Source organism: Nymphalis io, chromosome 8 (assembly GCF_905147045.1).
Source record: "Nymphalis io chromosome 8, ilAglIoxx1.1, whole genome shotgun sequence".
Lineage (NCBI taxonomy): Eukaryota > Metazoa > Arthropoda > Insecta > Lepidoptera > Nymphalidae > Nymphalis > Nymphalis io.
This window is the reverse complement of record NC_065895.1, coordinates 12,831,361-12,854,752: the sequence shown is the minus strand read 5'-3', so window position 1 is coordinate 12,854,752 and position 23,392 is coordinate 12,831,361. Positions and strand designations below refer to the sequence as shown.

At 33.9% G+C, this 23,392-nt stretch overlaps 3 protein-coding genes across 6 annotated transcripts; 2 read left to right on the top strand and 1 right to left on the bottom strand.

The window, feature by feature from the left end:
* Positions 1 to 2,427: 2,427 nt before the first annotated feature.
* Positions 2,428 to 5,678, top strand: LOC126770040 (germinal-center associated nuclear protein). Its single transcript, XM_050489178.1, has 7 exons — positions 2,428 to 2,610; positions 2,696 to 2,857; positions 3,063 to 3,224; positions 3,765 to 4,052; positions 4,803 to 4,940; positions 5,113 to 5,299; positions 5,524 to 5,678. The coding sequence occupies exons 1-7, from the start codon at positions 2,501 to 2,503 to the stop codon at positions 5,596 to 5,598; spliced, it is 1,122 nt and encodes a 373-aa protein (XP_050345135.1). The 5' UTR covers positions 2,428 to 2,500; the 3' UTR covers positions 5,599 to 5,678.
* A 1-nt stretch (position 5,679) lies between these two features.
* Positions 5,680 to 16,915, bottom strand: LOC126769978 (transmembrane GTPase Marf). 4 transcript variants are annotated; one of them, XM_050489054.1, is made up of 15 exons: positions 16,783 to 16,915; positions 15,548 to 15,859; positions 14,447 to 14,573; positions 13,160 to 13,322; positions 12,529 to 12,759; positions 11,954 to 12,061; positions 11,706 to 11,856; positions 11,367 to 11,530; positions 10,890 to 11,042; positions 10,602 to 10,809; positions 10,217 to 10,449; positions 9,084 to 9,239; positions 8,814 to 9,010; positions 8,296 to 8,504; positions 5,680 to 8,140 (listed from the first exon to the last, which is right to left on the bottom strand). In XM_050489054.1, the coding sequence occupies exons 2-14, from the start codon at positions 15,747 to 15,749 to the stop codon at positions 8,306 to 8,308; spliced, it is 2,292 nt and encodes a 763-aa protein (XP_050345011.1). In that variant the 5' UTR covers positions 15,750 to 15,859; positions 16,783 to 16,915; the 3' UTR covers positions 5,680 to 8,140; positions 8,296 to 8,305. The 4 variants fall into 4 exon arrangements, with proteins under 4 accessions (XP_050345011.1, XP_050345012.1, XP_050345014.1 ...); XM_050489055.1 differs by having other exon boundaries at positions 15,548 to 15,792; positions 16,783 to 16,900; XM_050489057.1 differs by lacking the exon at positions 16,783 to 16,915 and adding an exon at positions 16,544 to 16,562 and having other exon boundaries at positions 15,548 to 15,792.
* A 289-nt stretch (positions 16,916 to 17,204) lies between these two features.
* LOC126770112 (B-cell CLL/lymphoma 7 protein family member A) lies at positions 17,205 to 18,400 on the top strand. The gene is made up of 3 exons (XM_050489278.1): positions 17,205 to 17,425; positions 17,515 to 17,699; positions 18,044 to 18,400. Exons 1-3 carry the CDS (start codon positions 17,337 to 17,339, stop codon positions 18,169 to 18,171), a joined length of 402 nt encoding a protein of 133 aa, XP_050345235.1. The 5' UTR covers positions 17,205 to 17,336; the 3' UTR covers positions 18,172 to 18,400.
* Positions 18,401 to 23,392: the final 4,992 nt, after the last annotated feature.

The following is a 23,392-nucleotide window of genomic DNA, read 5'->3' as shown; positions in this document are numbered from 1 at the left end:
ATTATCTTACTGTGTGTGGAAAGGACAAAGATGATCATGATCAAAACTTAAATTGTTTTATGGCTGCTGTCAAAAAGTACAATTTGACAATTAATGAACAAAAATCTATCTTTGGTGTCAATTCTATTAATCTGCTTGGATACAATATAAAAGACAATACTGTCAAACCTGATTCTGATAGATTGAAACCACTGTTACACCTGCCAATTCCTACAAATAACGTTGAATTAAAAAGAACATTAGGTTTTTTTGCTCACTACGCGAAATGGATAAATAATTTTTCACAGAAAATACATCCATTGGTTGGTATTAAGTCTTTTCCCATCGATGATACTGCAAAACATTGCTTTGCGTCATTGAAATCAGAAATAGAAAAATCTACTTTGACAGTTATTGATGATAATGAGCTTCTCATTGTAGAGACTGACGCATCAGAATTTGCCATTGCTGCATCTCTTTCTCAAAAGGGGCGTCCTATAGCTTTTTTCTCTAGAACCCTTTCAATTGGCATTTCTCTTGCGCGAAGAGCAAGTTGTAAAGTTTTCCACAAAGTACCATTGAGACGCTCGATTTGACCATTTCCACGTGGATTATAAGGTGTTGTTCTGCTACAAGCGATTCTCAAGGAACTTAATAAATGTAAACTTTTTAGAAATAAAAGCAGATCCTCTATCGCTATGTATATAAAGAGGTGTTCCGAACATGTAAAATAAATCTTGTAAACATCTTATAACAGTTGAAGTTGTCATTTCCTTACAGGCATATGCGAAAGGAAATCTACTGTATTCATCAATTATTGTTAATAAGTACTTATTTGAAGTATTTGACGGTAAAGATCCTTTGAAGTCAATGTTTAGTCGCTTAAACGGTGCTGTTGCTTTTGTTAGTTGACCTTTAGATTGTATAAAGCGAGGTTTAACTTCGGCACATTTTGGGCAAAATAGTGTAACAGACTTTATATCATTTACCGAATACGGTAAATTTTTCATACAAATCCAATGCATCATTCTTTCATCATCATTCAAGCTTTTCATTTTTTATTTTACTGCAATGATTTTGATTAAATATAAATGCAACAGAGCGTTGATTTGTTAAAAGTAAAAAGTGTTTACCAGTTAAGTAATGACGCCATTTGCGAAGACTCTCTACAATGGCATATGCTTCTTTTTCAATTGAAGGTTGTCGTTGTTCTGAATTTGAAAGGGTTCTAGAGAAAAAAGCTATAGGACGCCCCTTTTGAGAAAGAGATGCAGCAATGGCAAATTCTGATGCGTCAGTCTCTACAATGAGAAGCTCATTATCATCTATAACTGTCAAAGTAGATTTTTCTATTTCTGATTTCAATGACGCAAAGCAATGTTTTGCAGTATCATCGATGGGAAAAGACTTAATACCAACCAATGGATGTATTTTCTGTGAAAAATTATTTATCCATTTCGCGTAGTGAGCAAAAAAACCTAATGTTCTTTTTAATTCAACGTTATTTGTAGGAATTGGCAGGTGTAACAGTGATTTCAATCTATCAGAATCAGGTTTGACAGTATTGTCTTTTATATTGTATCCAAGCAAATTAATAGAATTGACTTGCTCTTCGCGCAAGAGAAATGAAAATTGAAAACTGGGAGCAAGATCTGCCAATGTCATTACATGAAATTCGTTCACGTCTGTGTATACCAATCAATACAATTCCTCACGAACGGCTATTTAATCATCCTCGCAGATCATCTAATGGAGAATCTTTACCTTCTTGGTTAGTTCCTGGACCTGCGTTAATGAAAAAAATTACCCGTAATAAATATGATCCATATGTTGAAGAGATTGAACTATTACAAAGTAACCCATATTACTCTTTTGTAAAGCATAAAAATTAACGCGAATCAACAGTTTCAAATCGAAATTTAGCTCCACTTCCTTCTCCTATTGAAAACTCTATGAGTCAAAAATAGAAGAAGAATTAAATGACTCAAATACAAAAAGTCAGAAATAACAAGAGGACATCTTAGATGCTTTTTATGACTCTCAGAGTTCTGAGCTCGGAGGATAAGGATCTAGACAATATACAATCTACAGCGCCAAGCACATCCGATGATCAACATCTTAGGAGATCCGCAAGGACAAGACGAACTCCATATTATTTAAAAGATTACAGCTGTGTGTTAGAAAAAGATAGAGGAGGTGAATGACGTATAATTTATGAAGAAATTATACTATTCTTTTATCCTGTCAAATGTTACATATTGTCAGCTTATTATGTACAATTCTTTAAGTTAATAAAAGCCAAGTTTCCTTTTGGTTTTGTCTTTTATGTATCAAAGTACCCTTGTTTTTTTGGCAATTATTAGATAATAGGCAGATGAGACAAAATTTGTCATTCATATTATGTCAATGTCAATTTATTGACAAAGACAAAACATTACAGACGTCAGGAGTTAGAACATCAAGATTCAGGATATTGTTTAAATTTAAATAAAATATCAGAACTATTTTTTTATCTATAGAAATGTCCCAATATCATAATCAGGATATTTTTCTAGACACAGAATATAATGATAATAAACAGTGCATCGTTGGAACATGTTTGGATATGTGTCCACGCGAAGAAATTACTTTGTAAGATCAACGATCAACTGCAAAAAAATTGTTAATAATCGTACTGCAACATTATGTGCATAATTGTATTATTTACTTATTAAAGGCGGAAAAAAGAAAAGTTGGTGCATGTTTTAGAAGTTACTGGTTCGGGGTACAAATTAATTAAAAGTTATTCCCGTTCGGCGGCGAGTGCTAACATGGCAGTGCCTCGTCTTTTGAGGCCATATCCAGTGCTCTTCGACACTATACACTATTTATTGCTGAAGTAAATTTCTGAATATTCTTTCAACAGTTATTTTTATATATTTTTCAGTTTTAAATGTTGCTAATGATCTCAATGGATGATTCTCTCTTTGATATTTATACAGTCGGTAAATTTAACACAACTTTATTTCTAATCATTCTACGCATTACAATAATATAATAAAACTAGAATTAAAATAAAATAACCAAATAATATGATTTTCCAGGGTATCAAAGAGATCGGATGTTCAGATGTCAGTTTTATATGACTTTCTAAATGATCGTTTAAGGGCTGTAAGGCAAGATATGACAATACAACGACTCCCACCAGAGGAGAGCATTATTCTACTAGAACCTATGATAAGGTTTTATGTTTACTATGGCTATAGGTATTTACATCCATACTAATATTAAAAATGCAAAAGTCAGTGTTGGTATGTTGGTCTGTTATGCTTTTAGGGCTAAACTAAACCACTGAATTGATTTTGGTTAAATTTGTCACGAAGCTACTTGGATCCCAAGGAAAGACATAGGCCTCACATATCACCTTCTCTACTACGTGGGAGAAGCCACTGACGAAACCTAGTATTAAATAAATGTAAAATATATTATTAGATCAAGGAATTAAATATAAGAAAATTTATCATCATTCATACAAAAGTAAATTTGTAAAAACCCTATTTAAAGATATTTTTTTACAACAGCACAAATCTAAAAACAACATTAGAATAGTTTAAAATACTGTATATTCTAACTTGCAATAATAAGTAATTTTACTTTTTTAATTATAGCAAAACATATTTTTTTTTAAAAAATATAGGTTTTTGGTTTGAATCAGGTGTGTGTATGATTGTTTGGAGGCAAACTAAATTTATAAATACATAATGTATTTTAAATGAAATATTTATTGGTTAAAATATTTGTTTTAGGTTATGTGATCATCCATTGAGTGAATATGATCCTGTTCTCAACAAGAAATATCTGTTGGAATGTCTCAAATGGTACTTAAGTTGTTGTGACCTTATGGAACAGAGTAAAATTGGCGTCAACGATGTAGATGCAATCATTGATAATTTATCTACTTTGAATGTTAATAGGGGAAAGGATGGAACTCTCTCATGTGACAGAATTTTAATAGAAAGCTTCTATATCTTGTGTAATTTAGATGATATGCACCCACTTTATAGGTATTTGAACTTACCAAAATCTATTAAAAGGTTAGTATTCTAATATTGATATGACAGTAATAATATCTATTGTTACATGAAAAGTTTTGCTGTTAATTGTTATTATATAACAAGGATTTTGGTCTGAGATTTTTTTACAGAAAAATCCAGTACCTTTTTTTAAAAATGGTCCGGTTTGAACCCTGGACCTAGTCAATTGTTATATAGTTAGCGAATGAATTATATGCTACTTATTAATAAAGTATTGAGCATACAGCTGCCTTGCTAGGAAACTTGGCCATATTGAGAGAGTTCGGTCCTCCTGGCTGGCCTAGGCCAGTCAAGGTACGGGGCTTGGGGTTGCCCCCTTTACCCGGGGTGCTCCTCCTCGACGGCTTTAACCATCGCGTCATTTCATTCTGGCCCAAAGGGCTAGGGTCTCTGTGACCCAGTGATTGTATAATTCATATAAACTAATTGTCACAATAGTATTTTGACAGTATGTCATGGGTATAAAGCACTATATTTTCTATTTTCAGTTTAAATAATGGCCAAATAATAAAACTTTGTGAAAATATCATACCCAAACCCACATTGGGTATTTTTAAAAATTAGTTTTGGGTTCCTAACTCAACTCAAAGATGAATGGTATTTCTGTTTGATGTATTTGCAAATATTGCTATTTTATTTCTCTTTTTGAATTATTTTCATACTCCTTTATAACAATATGTTTTTTGTTAAACTTAATTCCATTTTAGTATTTATTATAAAGTTAATATGATTGCTATACATATATTGTAGAGTTTCTATATTAAAGCTGACCTATGACATAGCAGTGGCTCACCTGCAGGGAAATTACATCAGGATGTGGAAACTGTCTAAAAGATTATGTCCGCTAACTTTTTCAGTTCTCTGCTTGCATCTGCCATCATTACAAAAGTGAGTTGAGATTTTGTTATTTTAATATATTTATTATGTAAGTGCTCATAAATAGTAAAATAGTTAATGTTATTTTATCTGGAGTGGGTAAATGTTTTCTCGAAATGCATATTTTATTTGTTAATAGAATATAAAGAAATAAATGCTATAATATATTATATACTTATTTCAGAAGAGCTTTGCAAAGCCTGAGTAGCGCATTCAACAGTAAACAATTGACTGTGCCCGTAACGGCGATAAAACAGTGGCTAGCATTCAACAGCGAGGAGGAAGTGCGCACAGCTTGTACACATTATGGTCTGAAGGCTACTGATGGCGTTTTATTTAACAAAAATAATTTTAAACTCAATCTAAATACGGTACGATATGAATTATATCCATATCAAATAACATGCAAGCTAAATATTTAATTGTATATCAAATAATATCAAATGTAAATGTCAATTCAAATATCAAAATTAAAAATCCACTATTTTAGTACTTATTATAAAAAAATTATCATAGAAGTGCACAAAAAATTATCGAATTTCGATCACACGCGACACTAGGAAAAATAATTATTAATTTATTTTTATTGTTTTAGCTCCCTCCGAAAAAATACTATAAAGCAAAAATATTATGTTTAAAGCTAGAAGACGTACTATCCTATACTGTATAATGTTTAATATTTTACAAATGTAACAACTGATCTCATTATTTTATGTTCAAAGTTTAACTCGTTTTGAAATAAAACAAAGAATTATAAAGGATTCCTTTATTTATTTACATAAGAAAATTCACCTAATTACGCATGACTAATTACATTTGACAACAAAATCTATCTAAACCGTATGTGGCCACAACTCTTAAATCCATAACATTGAAGTGGGGCCTCATATATTTGCTACTTAGTAACCAAAAACATGATTACGAAAAAATATTATTTTTATGCGATAAATATATTACGTTTTAATCCGTAATTTGTACAAAAACAAACAGAATTTTTACTATTAACAGTAGTATTAGATTACTATTCTTATTTTAAGTTTTGATCATTTGTAAAATTTTATTTAAGAACGCAAAATTATTTTAAATCCAATTTAAGTATTCCATTAGTTGATTTTTTGTACAAATTAGATTAAAGAAGAAAATACATAGAGTTATGTAAAATTAGCCAATTTATAGGTACTCTGTACCGGAGGACATACATGCATACATTTTTAACAAATTTACATTTAATTATAATTATATTCCTCCGTTTTAAACGTTTAATTTTTACTTTATAATATCATACTTGAAAGAGCTAATAAATTTATAAAGCAAATTAATAGGCATTAGATAGAATAATTGATAGGTTCAATGTTATATAATTTCAATAATTGATCTTCAATTATTCGTTGTTTTGTAGCGGAACATACTCACAGCTCACTCCGTCTCACCCTCTAACATAATCGGTGAAGTTTAGAGAGCTGTGGCATTGTTATATAATTTATGAAATTACCATTATATTATTTATATTTTCCCAATTGTATTGACTCTAGTATACTCCGGAGTTTTCCCGCATTTTCTATTATTAATTGAATAATCCATAATTATATTGTCTTTCAAAGAGGACATCATCTCAAAATGACTACAGACCTATGCAATTTGGTAACATTATTTTCGCGTATATTATACATAATTTCCTTCGTGCTTTACATGTAATAATACTTTCTGTATTAATCTTAATTTACAAATGTTCTTAATTTATTCGAAATATATGTCGAATTAAACTTGGTTATATGTCAGCTGCTCTAGCTTTATATCTTCAAAGGTGTATTGCACTAGGGCACCAAGCAGACATATAAATAATTATAATCAAAATTAAAAATTCAAAGTTTTATAATAACAAAATTACGAAAATTATACAAAGCTGCGTGTGACGTGGCAATATTTTATTTATTATTATACTAACTGACAAAAAAATCTGACGTTAAAAATTTACCCTAAAATATGTCACAATCCAGCTGGAACTCTTGTTATATAAAATATTAAAGCCGAAATACAAAATAATAACAAAAGTAATTTACATGGATATATTCAACTATACATGAGTAAATATACAAGATTGACCTTTCCAAGGTCACATCAAGGTCAACATATCAAATCTCTTTTGAATTAAATCGACAGGCCCTGTCCAAGCCCTCTAATTTAATTTCTTTGTTTGATGGCTGATACGGTTATAATAGTGAAGCTCAGCGGACCGAAGACCCCATAATTGTCATGTCATTACAATGGTGCTGGCAGGGGATTAAAACAGTTTATACACATTGAAATACAACAGGCTAACAAATATAAAACAGCGAGGTTGTATTGTATGTCCTTGTACAAACTGATCAATCATTATTATAATTTTATTTTAGTTCCATCTTCATATGAACAGACGTTTTACATAACAAATAAAATGACATTTTGTGCATTTACAATAAAGTCCTTGTTCTCTGCAGTATTGTATAAAGACATACATATAACCTTACATATTTAAGACATCTACAACAACAATAATCAACAGTAAATAAATAGATCATGCACACATAACACCCTCAAGAGTCTCGACGGTAGCGTCTTCGCCAACAAATGGTAACATTATTGTAATATCTAATGCCTTATGAAAAATATTTATATATCACAAAATATTCGAATTTATTTAGTTATCTTACTTATATTTTGAGGTTTTTAATATTAGAAGAAAATTAAAATTGGTCCAATGTTTTTGAACTTATGTCTTTAAATAAATATTATATGTCAATCCTATACAGTTTTCTCATTAGAATCAATTCATAAAATGTCCGGTGTGATGATTACTTTTCGATATAAAAAGTAAAAACATATTAGATTTCCTTATAATCAAATGTCATAATTATTTTCAAAATAAAATACAACAACAATAATTATTTAAAAAACTTCCAAATAGAATAAAATATAGGCCTGTCAAAACCAAAGACATCAGAATATTATTGTCTTTGTAGGTATATGAAGTAAGATTACGTTGAGGGTATTTCGAGGTTCGACTCAATCCTCAACTATTGTTATACTTAACACATTAATCAGGCAGCACGCTACCATCGAGACAACACAACATAACAACTAAGATAATAATATTTAATCAGCTGCGCTGCACCAGAGCTCTCGTGTGAAATGCATCCCGCAACTACCGGCCCGTTCAGGGATATCTTATATACCTGTTAGGGTTGCCAAAAATCACATTTTTTGAAATACGAAAATGTTTAATTAATTTTATAAATATATTGCATTAATCAAATATTTATAATGAATAGTATTAATTTAATAGTAATTTATTATTTACTTATCAATTCACATTGATTGTAAGACTTACTAACAATCTCCTAATGTTTGAGGAAAGCGTCATCGAATAGTTCCAGTTCGTGGCAGAGGTAGTTCGCCTTGTTCCTCAGTTTCTTGGCAGAGGTGGACGCTCCGTCTAACATTTTAATAGCTTCCTTGACCTCGGTCAGCTCGCTATCCATTTCGGTGGTCGCCTCGTCCACCAAGCGACAGAGCCGAGCGAACATCGTGGAGAGTTCTCTATCGTAGTAGATAAACTTGTTAGTTATTTGCATTTATGATATAATCATTACTCTCATTTTTATTTATAATTCATGGTTTAAAGTGACACTACCGGAGAGAGATCAGGTCTAATGTCTTAAAATGCGCACTGGATTGCGTCACTATTAACTTTTAAATATATATATATATAACAATAATAGCAATGCCCATTATTAATATAGGAATATTAATTACTCCTCCATTAAAGCGTATAGTTAGCGTTAGGAGTGGGAGCGACTTATACATCGCCAGGCGCTATTGACACTGGTTGATGTATCGGATACGTACTGCTGCACCTGGTGGCTGCAGTTGGCGGAGGTGAGGTCGACGATGAGGCGCAGCTTGCGGCCCGCGTGCGCCACGTACTGCCGCTTGAACACGCGCTCCTGCGCGCGCGTCGTCCACGTCAGCCGCTCGTACGCGTACAGCGCGCCGTACACCAGCCCCGTCACCGCCACCACGCGCCAGCCCACCGTCTTCAGCAACTGCGCACACGCACGCGTGAGACTAGCCGACACTACAACGGCCACGAAGCTATGAGTACTCGTCGCCGCTCACCAGTCCGGAGAGCAGCAGGCCGCCCATCGTGCCCTGCGAGGTGAGCGCGCCGAGCGCGAACTTGGACACCATGCTCCACTCCTCCGCACTGAGGGGGCCCACGCCGGGGACGGAGCGCGGGGGCTCCTGCGCCGCTGGGGGCAGCGCCGGAGGGATCTGTTGGAATTATTGTTTGTTGTTAGTAGCTGTGATATGATCGTCTTCGATATTATGATGACAGGAATCGCAGTTTTTACTGAAAAGTGTCAACAATAATAAACCTAAATGAATCCGGATTAGATAAAATGATGAAGTATTATATAGAATGATATAGACGTAATCGAGAGCCATCTGGGTGCTCACTCACGCTCACACTGCTTGGAACAAGGCTCTCTTGCGAAGGTCGCAGAGAGTTATAGCGGTGAGACGCGGATATCGTACGGTGTCGTGGACGGCAACGACACTTCTCGCCAGCGATTCGCCCTGGGAACTCCAGGCGGAGGTGCAAGCCCTAAATCGCAAGTGGGAGGAAGATCAGCTTAGAGACAGTGGAGGCGATCCGCCCCCACTTGAGTCTGGGTAGCGAGAAAAGGCGGCAAACTGAAACAGACTGACTCTGGTGCTTACCGGACGTGGGTGCTCCGGTAAATACCTGCACGGAATAGTCAGGCGGGAAGAACTGCCCTCCTACCACGAGTCCGATGCCTTCGTGCACGGCGTGCCACACTCTGATGGAGTGTGCCGCTTAGGAGCCTTAGCGCCTTTCTCTGGCAACCTTAATCCTTAATCTTTGTTTCGATCGAGAGGTGTTGGATTGAGATGGTCTCTTTCTGCGAAAATGTCATGTCACAGAAGAAGGCCGCGGAGCGGGAACGTGAGAAGAGTGCCTCCGCTGACCCGCTTCACCGAAGAAGACCGGGGAGAAGACGTCAGCGCATCTTCTCCTCCCGCCGTAAGTGTACCTCTAGGATCTGGAGGCCCGCAGAGGCGGGCCTTCGGGGCGGCACGGTAGTATGCGCAAGCGATCCCGTGACGTCCCCCGAACAGACGAAGGGGATACCGCTAATTATTAGTGGGTTTTCACCGGCGAGTCCTACATACCACCCCCCCCAAAAAGATGTGATCGAGAATGACGGTGAATGGGTAAGGTCTACCTGTGTGACTGTTGGAGGATTCTTTAGGGCGATTTTATTCGTGTTCCGCCCTTGGAATCGCTGGATCAGAGCCGTGATGCCGTAGGAAAAGCGGAACGTGAGATCCTCCTGGAAGTCGGCGCAGAGGTTGTCGCAGTTGAGGCGGTAGAGTACTTCGAAGGGTTGCTGATGGGGCACGATGTAGCTGGCTGCCGCCGCTCGCTTGTGCATGGGCAGTATGTTGTACATGCGCTCTGGGGAATGAGTACAGGACGAAACTTAATTATTATTATTTATATCAAAAATAAACAAAGGTATTAAAAAGTTACATCAGACCAGAACTTTTATCAGAGGTTCAGGTGAATGCTCATAAATGTCACCAATGTAATAGCAGAGCATCGCTCACCAGCCATTTCCTTCTGCGCCTCGTCCATTTCGTGGCCGATGTCGGAGGACAGGCGCTTCTTGAGCCGCGAGCCGAGCCCGCTCTCCACGTGTCGGTGCAGCGCGCGCTTGTACTGCTCCAGCGCCGCGCGCTCGCTGCGGAACGGCGCCTCGTACTCGTCCACCAGCGCCGACAGCCGCCGGATCTCCTGGCTCAGCGTCAGCGACACCTGCCGGGGAGCACTCGCGTGTCGGCGGTTACGTTCTCCGGCTAATGTGCTCAGTGACACAGCTGGGCCGAGGTGTTCACCTTGTGTTCCACGCTCTCCACCATGCGGCCGATCTTGTCCTTCATCTGGCGCGTGATGGCGGTGAGCTGCTCCTCCACAGCCGAGAGCTGCTCCTGCAACACACGTTGCTTCTCCACCTTCGCCGCCTTTAGCTCGCTCGAGCTGTTGTACACCTGAACCGCAGTAAATAATGTAATACATTATTGATTGGAAACTGGAGTAAAAACTTAGTCCTATCTTATCCAGCAGGTGTTAGAAGAACTTATTATTATTGCAACATTGAAACTTCTTTAAAAACCTCATCGTTTAAAATATAAAAACACAGTAGGCTCTAAGATACAACATTATTTGTAAATATTGCTTAGCAGCTATTTAGTTATACCAGCTATACGACGTTTTTAAGTAAGACTGTAGAAGACTAGATCCGGGGTCAGAAATGAATTGTATGTGGTCGTATGTTCAAGGTGTGTCTCAAAGCGAAGGGGCGTGTGTCTCACCAGCTCGAGCGCCGCCATGACGTCACCGGCGATGTTCTTCCCGCGGCGCGAGTGCTGCGCGAACTTCGTGCGGACGGCCGACTGGCTGATGCACTCCTCGAACTTGCGCTCGAAGTCCACGAACTCGAAGTAGCGCACCTGGTGACCGTCCGCCAGGATCGGGGCTGGGGGCATTGATGACTTTGGATATTGACACCGTCACGCATATGAAATACTCCTTACGCCGTCAATGTTTTGTTGTTATGTCTCTTGTGCCTGTAATTAGGCTCAGTCACTCAAACCGAAACACTGCAATAGTAGGACTGATGCGTGGAAAGTGTCTGTGGGGTGTGTACTCACAGGAGACGGGTTTCTCCCGTTCGCGCATGCGCGTGAGCAGCGCCTCCTTGGCCGAGATGAAGAAGATGCGCTCCTCGGCCTCCTTGGGGGAGCACACGCGCAGCTCGCGGGACAGGAAGTCCACGCAGCGGTTGGCGTGCTGGCTGCGCACCTGCGGCGGGAGAGACAATACAAATTTATATAATTAAGTCTATTTCAAATTATTTTATTTATTAGTAGCAGTATTTATACAAAAAAAATTGTCCCACTTGGTCTAAGTATTCGGGTTCCGAGGCGGAGGCGTCCCATCGATTATTCAATATGAATATATTCGGTTGCGATATCTTCGTCGATACTTTGTGAAAGAAATTCTTCTCCTGCGAAAGTATGTCAAAAACGAGAATAAATAAATATGACAGGTTAACAGACTAACATTCTGACGAACAAGCGAAGGGTTACAAAGGAGTTGGTTAAATTCGTCAAGAATAAACCTCAATTATGTTTGTTTATTTTAATCCTATACTTTTATATATAGTCGCTACACTTTGAAATTACATAAATATAAAAAATAAGGTGTTTAACAAGGCCATAGACAAGCTAGAATTTAAGTCTGTACAAATACCATATTATAAATAATTATGCTTTAAGTTACTTAAAAAATAGATCAAATAAAAACAATCAATTAGCATTCCATTTGATATTTCTTTAATGCAGGAAGGGTACGGAGCACCTTGTGTTGTTTCATTTGGAAGTATGCAACTATACTATATAAGTATGTAGTAGGTAGCAATTGAACTGAAATGAAAGTATTATCCGGCCAAGTTATGCGCGGTGGACGACTCACAGTGACCATGAGCGTGGACTCGGCGTTGGCGACGAGCACGAACACGTCGGCGTCGAGGCAGTGCTTGTCGATCCACTGGTCCAGGTTGGGCGTGACGTCGACGCCCGGGCTGTCCACCAGCACCACGTCGTCGCGCAGCAGCGCGCACAGCTCGCGCGGCCAGTGCACGTGCACCAGCGAGCACTCCTGCAGCCGCGACGCGCACAGCGCGTGGCCCAGCTGGCTCACCGACTGCGCACGCACACGGGCACACTCCAGGTCACTCGGTTTATGTATCCTCCATACACAAATCGAGGAACAATTTAGAGGGTACTGATAAGATTAAATTATGATTTCTGCTTTATCAAGTGACTAGGTTATAACTTTGAGATATATTCTCAGGAAGAGCCTGTAAAGAATATTAATAATTTTTTACATTTCGTCTCCAATGCGCGACTGGCCTTAGGAAGTAAGATTTTATGACCCTCGTGCCTGGAGTTTAACTGGCTCACTAAACCAAAACTAAACTTAGTATTGCTGTACTCCAAAACAATACTAACTTTAATATCCTCCCAAGGAATGAAATAAACGTGAAATATTTAATATAATACATCTGGTCCTGTTCTACATTAAGGTTGCAAGCGGTCATTACCTGTACATTGAGTTTCTCCTCAGAACCTTCCGTCCTCATGAAGGCCTCATCTGTATCAGATCCCTCCACCTGCAGGAAGCAGTTGGTGGTGTGCCCGATGCCACTCGGCAAGATCTTGTCGTGAAGCATAGCGTTGATGACTGTGCTTTTACCATTGCTCGTCCTTGATTAAAGAAATTTTAATCATATTAATATAAGTTATTACATGTGTTGCTATGATATAATCATTCAACAAATATCAATAGCAACCCGATTGAGAAAACGACACCACCAAAGAACTGTAATGCATTATTATAATGTTACCACTGACATTGTATTAGAAAACTATCTAAATGACTTCTCTTACAACAAATTGTAAAGTCATTTTATTTTTGTCAGCTGACATTTATTCAAAATATCCACATGTGCTATTATATTTATATAGCTGAGCCTGACTACAAACAATGGTCAACCCTACACTAGGGCTTTAACTTACTTTACCAGTGGGTAGGAGTGCCTGACAAATAAACTTAGCTTATGTTTAATATAGATGTTAATATAATAATAATGTCCTTCAGACCGATTTCGGCCACGGCGGCCAATCTCAAGAGTGATTAGCCAACTACGCAGGAGATATAGTGCACAAGTGTGTGCGCAAACACAGGTGCACTCTCAATTCTCTAACTCTCATAATCCGACAGAACGGCAATCCGACACGACCGGAAAGAGTTCAGGCGCAGGACCAACGTCTTTACGTGCTTTCCGAGGCACGGGAGTGTACACACTTCCAACTTCCAGACTCCGAGCTGCTATTGAAAATTTTCTGACAGAAAAACCCAATAACTTTTTATTGGCCCGACCTGGGAATTGAACCCAGGACCTCCGGGTCTGCGGCCTTACATCAAGCCACTAGATCAACGAGGCAGGCCTAAAGAGGAGCTAATATATACTTGTGAAAACAAACTGAAGTAGTTAAAACTATAATTATTAAATAACAATGAACTGATACTGTACATTTCAAAACATGTTTTTCTTCATAATTAATTTATAATATAAAAAACATGGATTACAAAAGTCACATTAAATACAACGAAAAATTTTTTAGTATTTACATTTAACTAAAAAAAAATGTCGCAATTTGCCTGTTTGGTTAGTGTACTGTGACTCAGGGTCGGGAGTTTGAAGTTATATAGCCTAACATTGCTTGTTAAAGGACTTATCTAAGTGGAAAAGAAAAAATAGGTGGTCCAAAGTTATTGAAATCAAACATAAAAACTCTTAATATATTTGTAAATTAATAAAACTTACCTTCCGAAGAATGCTACTTTCATGTGATCTCGTTTTAGAACCTCTCGTATGGCCTGTACTTTACTGACATACGCTTCAACATTCGCAACATCTTGTGCTGTTGCGATACCATTCTCACCGGACACTGCTATAAATTGATAAAGTGAAAAAACATTTAACATAATAGAACCTCGTTTAAACAAGCAATTGAATAACATATTATTTAAAAAAAAATTTTACTAATCATAATCTTGTTGGATTGCAATAACAATATTTATTACACCTAATTATTATAATATTTATTAAAAGAAGTACCTAGTCAAGAATTAAATAAATACTATTTCATTGATATTCTACTAGCAGATAATACAATATTTATGTAATTGAGAATGATTTGTTACATTTTTTATTATATAATAGGCTAAGCAGTTTTCTCTGATACTAAGCCAAGCATATAAATATTAAAATATGGTTATAAAAATACGTTAATAACTTCTGATAAGCTTCACTCACGTACACATAGTTGTGATTAACAAAACACTAAGCATAATTTAACTATAATATTTAAAAAATAAATTAAATTATACATTTGATTGATTACCAATTCAAAAAAAACGGTTGTAAGTATTTAATTAAAGTATACTAAAGCGTGATGTCAAAAATATTATATAATATGAAAATTAGTTTGTTAATTTTAGTTCATAAGTGAATGTATCATTCATCTTTTTTAAAATTTGTAAAATACTGGTTGGTTTCATCCATTGTGAATGTTTTCGCAATACAAAGAGATAATGTGTGGTTAAAAAATGTTTACAAATTACAAAATCAGATCCCTTGCAATTCATGCATTCATATTTTGATTCAAATTTTTGTAATACTCCCATATATATAATTGCAAATTCTGTCGAATAATTTGCTAAATTTATACTTATGAAAAATTCAATGTATAAAACACATCTCTAATATTATATTGTATCAATGTATTGTAGGTAATAAATACTGTTATATTAAATGAATTATATGTATAATATCAAAGCAATTTATTTAATATGTAAATAATATGTAAAAGATTCATATGAGTTTTCTATCTATGTATTAACATAATTATAAATCTAAACTTACCATGCATAAATGTAACTGCATCCTTGACATAATCATCAATTTCAACAAATATGTCATTAATCTTCTTTTTAGCTCTTACAAATATCTGTAGGGGCGAGTCCACATTTGACATATTGACACGCACAGTCCCATTGTTCATAGCGACGTTATGAGGCCCGTCGCCAGCCATCATCGATATTGTACGGTTAACATATGCAGCCATACGGGAAGGAAAGATGCACTGTGTTCGTTAGCTGTACCTTACACTGGACAATGCCAATTATAAAATTACAATACCACTTCTATGGTTTAAACACAACATGCACGGTACAACTGCAACAAAAACAAAACAAGCATATGAGTGCAAAGCAAAACACACACAGTGAGATAATATTATAGCTTTTGAAATGGCTCATTGTGTTTATATAGAAATAAAAATAAATATTTGTGAAAGTAAAGTAAGAGCCTGTAAATGTCCCACTGCTAAAATATTTATTTTCTATCACAAATAATCTAGATATATGATACATATCATGGAAAAAAAAAATAGACCATTAGCAACTACATAAAATCAACTTTAGTATATTAGGTTGTGTTTATAATTCATCTCGTGCTTGACGGTGAAGGAAAACATCGTGAGGAAACCTGGATGTGTCTGATTTCTTTGAAATTCTGCCACTTGTGTATTCTACCAACCCGCATAGGAGTAGCGTGGTTGAATAAGCTCCAAACCTTGTCCTCAAAAGGGAGAGGAGGCCTTAGCTCAGCAGTAGGACATTAACAAGCTGTTACTATGATATAAGGTTGAAGGATAGTTTGTAGGATTCATAGCTTAACTGAAATGAATACAGGTAATGTGCTTGACTGACTTTTTCACAGACAATTTTTTACTAGGTTATAGTAGTTTTTTTTATAGAAATAAAATACATATTATAAACATCGAGTAAGCTATAGAATACGAGTAAAGTGCAGAAGAAGCAAAACATTGATCACTACATAATTGTAAATCTAGTGCACCTTATCATTCCGTTGCATCATAGACATCAAAAACACATCCCTGCAGTCGGAGCCGCGTGAAAATTTATGTAAACTTTAAACTATTTATAAATTTTATCCATTACAAAAAAAACCTCTAAGACGTAAAACAAATGACAGCCGCTGAATATGAGACAGGATATATGCACTGAATTTCAGGAATATTTTATTTTTTAAGCATATAATGGAAATTTTAAACATCTAACGTGAAATAATCTTACCTGTTTTAAAGCAACATTATATTACATCACATAAACTGTATTTAAATTTATTTTTTCGGCAGAATATACCTGTAAAATTTTTCATTTATGATTTTTTCATGTTTTTGTTCTCTATTACTTTTTATCACTACACTTCGATTTACTGTATTAAATTAAAATTATTTCATTGGTTCACACACCATTTGTAGTTATTCCTCCAATCACATTTCTTTATAAAACTTCGACGTTTCGTAAGTGCTTAATAACATTTACCTATTGTCTATTGTAAATAATTATTTATTTGCTAATTAAAAAATAGTAAAACAATAAAAATGTAATTAAAGAAGTATTTTTTAATAATAATATCAAATTCTTATAAAATAAAAACATAATATTGTACTATAATACGGACAAATTTCTTGTCAAAAAGAAACTGTCAGTTTCATAAATGGCGGATTTACGCAAATGGGAAAGAACGCCAGTTGTATTTAATTTATTGTGATGAAATAATTTTTAATTTTTATTAAAACTTTAATGATTTTAATTCTGTAGTATTTATTATAACTCATAGTACAATGTCTCGTTCCGTGCGTGCTGAAACTAGGAACCGTGTGAAAGATGACATCAAAAGAGTCATGCAAGCTGTTGAAAAAGTTCGCCATTGGTAAGCTACACATCTTCATTTGATAAAAAATAAAATATAATACCGTAATTAAATGTAAAGTTTAAATTATAAATTAAACCTAATTGTAGGGAGAAAAAATGGGTGACTATAGGGGAAACAACCATGAAGATATACAAATGGGTGCCGATATCCACGAATGAACAGAAGAAGAAACATGCAGCGAAACGAGAAAATAAGGAGAATACACTAACACCAAAAAAAATGCACGATTCTTCAAATTCCAATTTCGGAATGGCTGAGGACTCGAATACATGTAAGTTTAATTCATTATTCTATTCCAAAAAATATCAAACATTTAAACAGTAGCAGTAGGTATAATTTTCGGTAAGAAATGTTTTATTTTTAGAGAAAACAAATAATAATTGTTTAAATAACATATTTATTCAATAACCTTAAATAGACATTTATCAATGTTTATAATTACTGTGTTTTGTTTAAAAACTATTTATTACTATGTAATTCTTTTGGTAAAAAAATCTTTATAAATTAATAAGTGGTTCTTAGGATCCACTTCTTTATATTTATTATAAGATTGAAATTAAATATTTCAAAATAATAATAAAAAATAATCATATATGTTTTACTCTTTACTTCCAGGTTTCTCAACAGTAAGTGACTCTCAGGGCCCTACAGATTTCACCTCCACGCACATGAACTTTTCTGAGGACTCCAATTCACAGAGCAGTGGTACCACAACACCAGCGAAAAGATTAAAAACAGACTGAGGTATGACCAAAAGTTAAAATTTTTGGTTTCCAAATATATAGACTTTATACAAAGCAAAGGACATATATATAATGAAATGTGAGCTGTGTGTCAGTGTTAGTGATGTTTTAACAAATATGAATGCATATATGATCTTAATTTTATGTAGTTTTCACAGACATTGATATTAATTGTAACATATGATTATATTTTATGTGAAGACTGTTCAGAATATACTTTTTGAACTGATGTCTTTGTTATTTGCATTTTACAAACCGGTATGTGTACATTTTTTAAATTATAGTATGTTTGTGATAAATTTATACAGTTTTAGTACAGTTATGTACAAGAATACATAATAGAGAACTCAACAGAGTGACAGATTATATATAGCCTATTCTAATAGCAGAAGAAGTAGAGCTAAGCAAATGTTAGATTTAAATATTCAATGCAATTCGCAAATAGCTCAGCGATATATTATTATATTATGCACTACAAGCAGTTCATTTTTTCAATAACAACTATGCTAACATTCAATGCACAATTTTTTTTATGAATTCATAATTAATAACATTTACCTATTATATCAATCCAAGGTTTCTACAATTATCTTTTCTTCTATTATTTGGATTTTCAGCCAATCCAATAATCAAATAATTTAACAAGATTTAACAATATGATTTGTTTCATCTGCTATATTAAATAATAAACTGATATAACATTCAATATTAAAGACAATTGGCCAAATCTAATAATGCCACAATTTAACTAGTTTAGGCTTGTAGATTATAGTTAATTTTTAGGTCACATATATGCAATATATATGATGTAATTTCTCTGTTATACTGTTGAGATAAAAACAGAATATCTTCAACGATAACATTACGATTAGCTAAGATTCAAATTGTTACTCTGTCAAAAGTTCTCTCCAATGCTCAATAAAATAATTATGCTAAAATCAATAAGTTTATAACATATTTGTCAGTATTTTATATAAATGAGTTTAAAATATATAAGTGCTTATAGGTAAAGTGGGTATATGAAATGTACATAGTTATTAGATTATAATAGTTCTGGGTTATATATCAATGGAGTAAATCTATGAGCATGCTTTTAGTTGATTTTATCAAAAATATGCTTAGGAATGAAATTATATGTTGAAAATAACAAAGTACAGTTTTACAAGATATTAAGTTATTCTAATAAAATTTTAAAAACGAAACTTGTACAATGTGTTTTATTTGTTAATTTTAAGCGTATGTTAGAGATTCCTGGTTATTCTTGTAATTTTCATCAAAGTCAGTCTATTGGAATTATGAATTTGAAACCAGAAAAGACTCTGTTTATGTTTTATAGTGTAGACCATATAAGACAAATGACTATTAGTAAATAAATATTTAAATAATGTATATTGAAAATAAGATAACTTTTAATAGTCAATATTTTTATGTGTTAAATTCATAATACTCATTAAATAAAAGGTCCGGATATAAATATGATTTAATGTTAATCAGTGTAACTTACATTATTAAATAAATAAAAAAAAAACAATTTATTTTAATTATTATTATTAAATTAAGAATGTCTTAGAATCTGTAAACGAATATCTAATAAATGCTATTAAATATCAATCTATACTAAAATTATTAAAGTAACTACCAAAGTAACCACTGAACCGAATTTAATAAAATTTTGTATGAAGCAAGCTTGAACTCAAGAAAGGACATAGAAATACTTTATTACACTTAACATCTGCACCCCCTTCCTCAACGCGCAGCCGAAGCCGTGGGTTACAACTATTATTTTATAATAAATTAATATCTTAACTTTGTTGGTAGTGTCAATGCACTATTTTCTCATCTATTTTCAGTGTAAAATGTAAATTTAAATTGAGCCTATCAATAAATATTGTAGTTGAATAATTTAAATTAAATATTAATTAAATAAGATTAATTATATATAAGATAATTATAGAATACATTTAGTGGGAAAAGTTGAAATCACTGAGGTTAATTGAAAATCATTCGTCAGAATACTTCTCCATCTCCTCGTCGAAGTATTATATATATATATATATATATATATAGTATTATATATATATATATATATATATATAAATATATATAAAATCTATCTAACAATATGTACGTATAAGTTTGTTTGTATTTGGCCAGTTTTCGCTTAGAATGGCCGCTTCGGCGGAAATCGGTCAGGACATAATCATGTTTTAAGTTAATGAGAGACAATTGTTAAATAGGCAATGAGACGTCCGATGAAGCAGTTTAAAGTCAATATCAATTTGTATTCGAGACTTGAAAGTGTGTGAGCACAGACATTTTTCTAAAAATGATTTTGTTCAAATTGAATCCTGACGTCCATAAAATCAAGATTTTTTTTTAAATTAGATTTTTCGTAAATCGAAGTGATTACAATAAATTTCTAATGACAAGCTAATTATTGTTATGAGTAGCAACTGGACATTAGATACACAATGTACTGAAAAATATTTTAATAACGAACCTTTCTTGTCGAAATAGCACTTATTTTAATAAATAAAATTTTTGAAAGTCATAGGTAATGTTCTCTCGATATATAAAGAAAATTCCAAAAAACATGATATGTTGCGCTACTTTTTTTTAAATAGTAGGTACTTACCGCGGGCATTGACCTGCGTTTGAAGTGCTTTATCATATATAAGATAAATATTTTTTTATGTAAGGATATTCACATTGGGATATATTATATTAATTAAATTTATCGCGATCATTGTAGATAATTTTATTTCTCTAGAGAATCGATTATTATCTGAAATCCCTATAAAGAACGGCGAGTCCGTTCTTTATAGCAAGCGATAAAACGATCAGTAGTAATCATTTAAACTGCTACGACATGAAGGAGGATTTTTTTTGTTTTATTTTTTTATATTTGCCGGGAAGGCAAATAACTCTACTCCACCTGATGGTAAGTGGTAGTAGAGTCCAAACGCGACGAATGATCTGAAGCTGCAAGTTACAGACTTTTAACCGCACCCATCCGAATGTTAGTGATCTAAAATGTGAGATGAAATTAAAAAATCGTCCATAAGAGAGTTGTTGCAAATGGAAAATGATCTCGTGACTTCGGGTAAAATGGGGATTCCACAGAGATCAATTCTATTTATATTCTTTAGGTATCTGTTGATAATTTAAACACGATATTGTTGATATTGTTTGCGGATGACACTGCATTATTTATAAACGTAAATAATTAATTTTTACTGGTGGTAGGGCTTTGTGCAAGCTCGTCTGGGTAGGTACCACCCACTCATCAGATATTCTACCGCAAAACAGCAATACTTGATATTGTTGTGTTCCGGTTTGAAGGGTGAGTGAGCCAGTGTAATTACAGGCACAAGGGACATAAAATCTTAGTTCCCAAGGTTGGTGGCGCATTGGATATGTAAGCGATGGTTGACATTTCTTACAATGCTAATGTCTAAGAGCGTTGGTGACCACTTACCATCAGGTGGCCCATATGCTCGTCCGCCTTCCTATTCTATAAAAAAAAAAAAAAAAATAATGCTCTGCAAATGAGTACATTTAATAAATAAAATGTATTAAAATGACGTAAAATGTAAAGTGAACTTATATATAGAACAGTATTTCTCACATATTAATATTAATATCATTAGGATTTGTAAGTAGACACAGCTTTTGGTCGAAAGCCAGAAAAATATTTGAATGTATTGTAAGTTATTATTCGTATATATCACATGCTTTAACTAAGAAGCTATGTTTATACTACATAGAAATTCGAGCATGAGGAAAAATCATTGGTTTTTTTTTTCTTTTTATTTCCATTCTATAACAAGGTAATCTTTTATGTTAATAAATAAGTGCTTATCAGTGTAGGAGTTCAGCGTGAGGAAACCTACATGTGCCAGATTGAATTACTGCCGCTTATATATCCACCAACAAGCCCTAGATCTGCGTGACAAAATGAGCTCCAAATCTTCCCAATAGCAGTAGAAGTATTTGCCTAGCAGGATATTTAACTGGGCTGTAACTGTACAGGACAAATATTCCTTTCATGCTCGAGCAAAAAAAGCGTTTATACCATTAGCAGAAACACTAAATGTAGCTAAGCTATAATATGTTGCTGACGAGTCGAATTCGTTAGTTAATCTAAGAATTTTGCTCCTACTATCATACAGTTCACCTAGTACGGAGGGTAATATGAATCGATCTTGGGTTGCTTAGCATTATTACATAATAATAATAATAATAATCTTTATTTGAAAATATAAGCATTACAGTATTTACACCAAGTCGCTTATATCTACACTAATTACTAAACATTTTTTAATTATTCATACTAATTTAACATAACATACTACAAGGATAAATAAAATAAAATTTAGTAAAACAAAAATAGAATTAAAATTTGTAAACAAAATAAGCTTAAATCTATTTAGGAACCACAAAATTAATTTTTAAAATTCTGAAATATATAAATTTGTTTGTTTGTACCTACTACAATTTACAGTTTACGTTTTTTAGTTCATCATTCATTACTCGTAATCTTGTATATTCTGTATCTATTAAAAATAAGTTGTTGTTATTTGTAATATTATTGGTGGTCTACCTACATATACACAAATTTTTGACGAGACCCGTCTATTGGGATATCAAGGGACTGACTATTAGTTTCATAGTTTGTTTAATGGCTCGTTGTTTATTCAGAAAGGGTTAACCCACGTTTATCTTATAAGTAATTGTGTGAAATCAATAGTAACGTTTTAACTAAAACTTCAGAAAGTTGAAGTATATATCTCGTAATAGTTTTTTCTTAACACTATTTTATTAATGTACGGATAATTTTATGTAAGGGATGGAATATGGGTATGATTTTAGACATACTATTAAATATATAGATTTTATAGACATTTATCACTATTTTCATTTGCAAATAAGGGATATTCCTTACAGCAATAAATATTTAGTTATATAGAGCATTTAAATATAATTGAGGCTAGATCGATAACAATTATCCACATAAAGGCCTTATGCCTTATATATAAACTCGTGGAGTGATAGCAAGAATACCAGCAGCATTTTCCATTTGAATCGCAAATCCGATCCTCTGGGTAAAAAGGAACCTTCTTGTAGCAGAGGCAATAATACGTGTTATATTTTTAATAAATATGTTTGCAGTATTTCTTAAAATTATAAAAATAGGCTAGACGAGTGCGATAATAATACA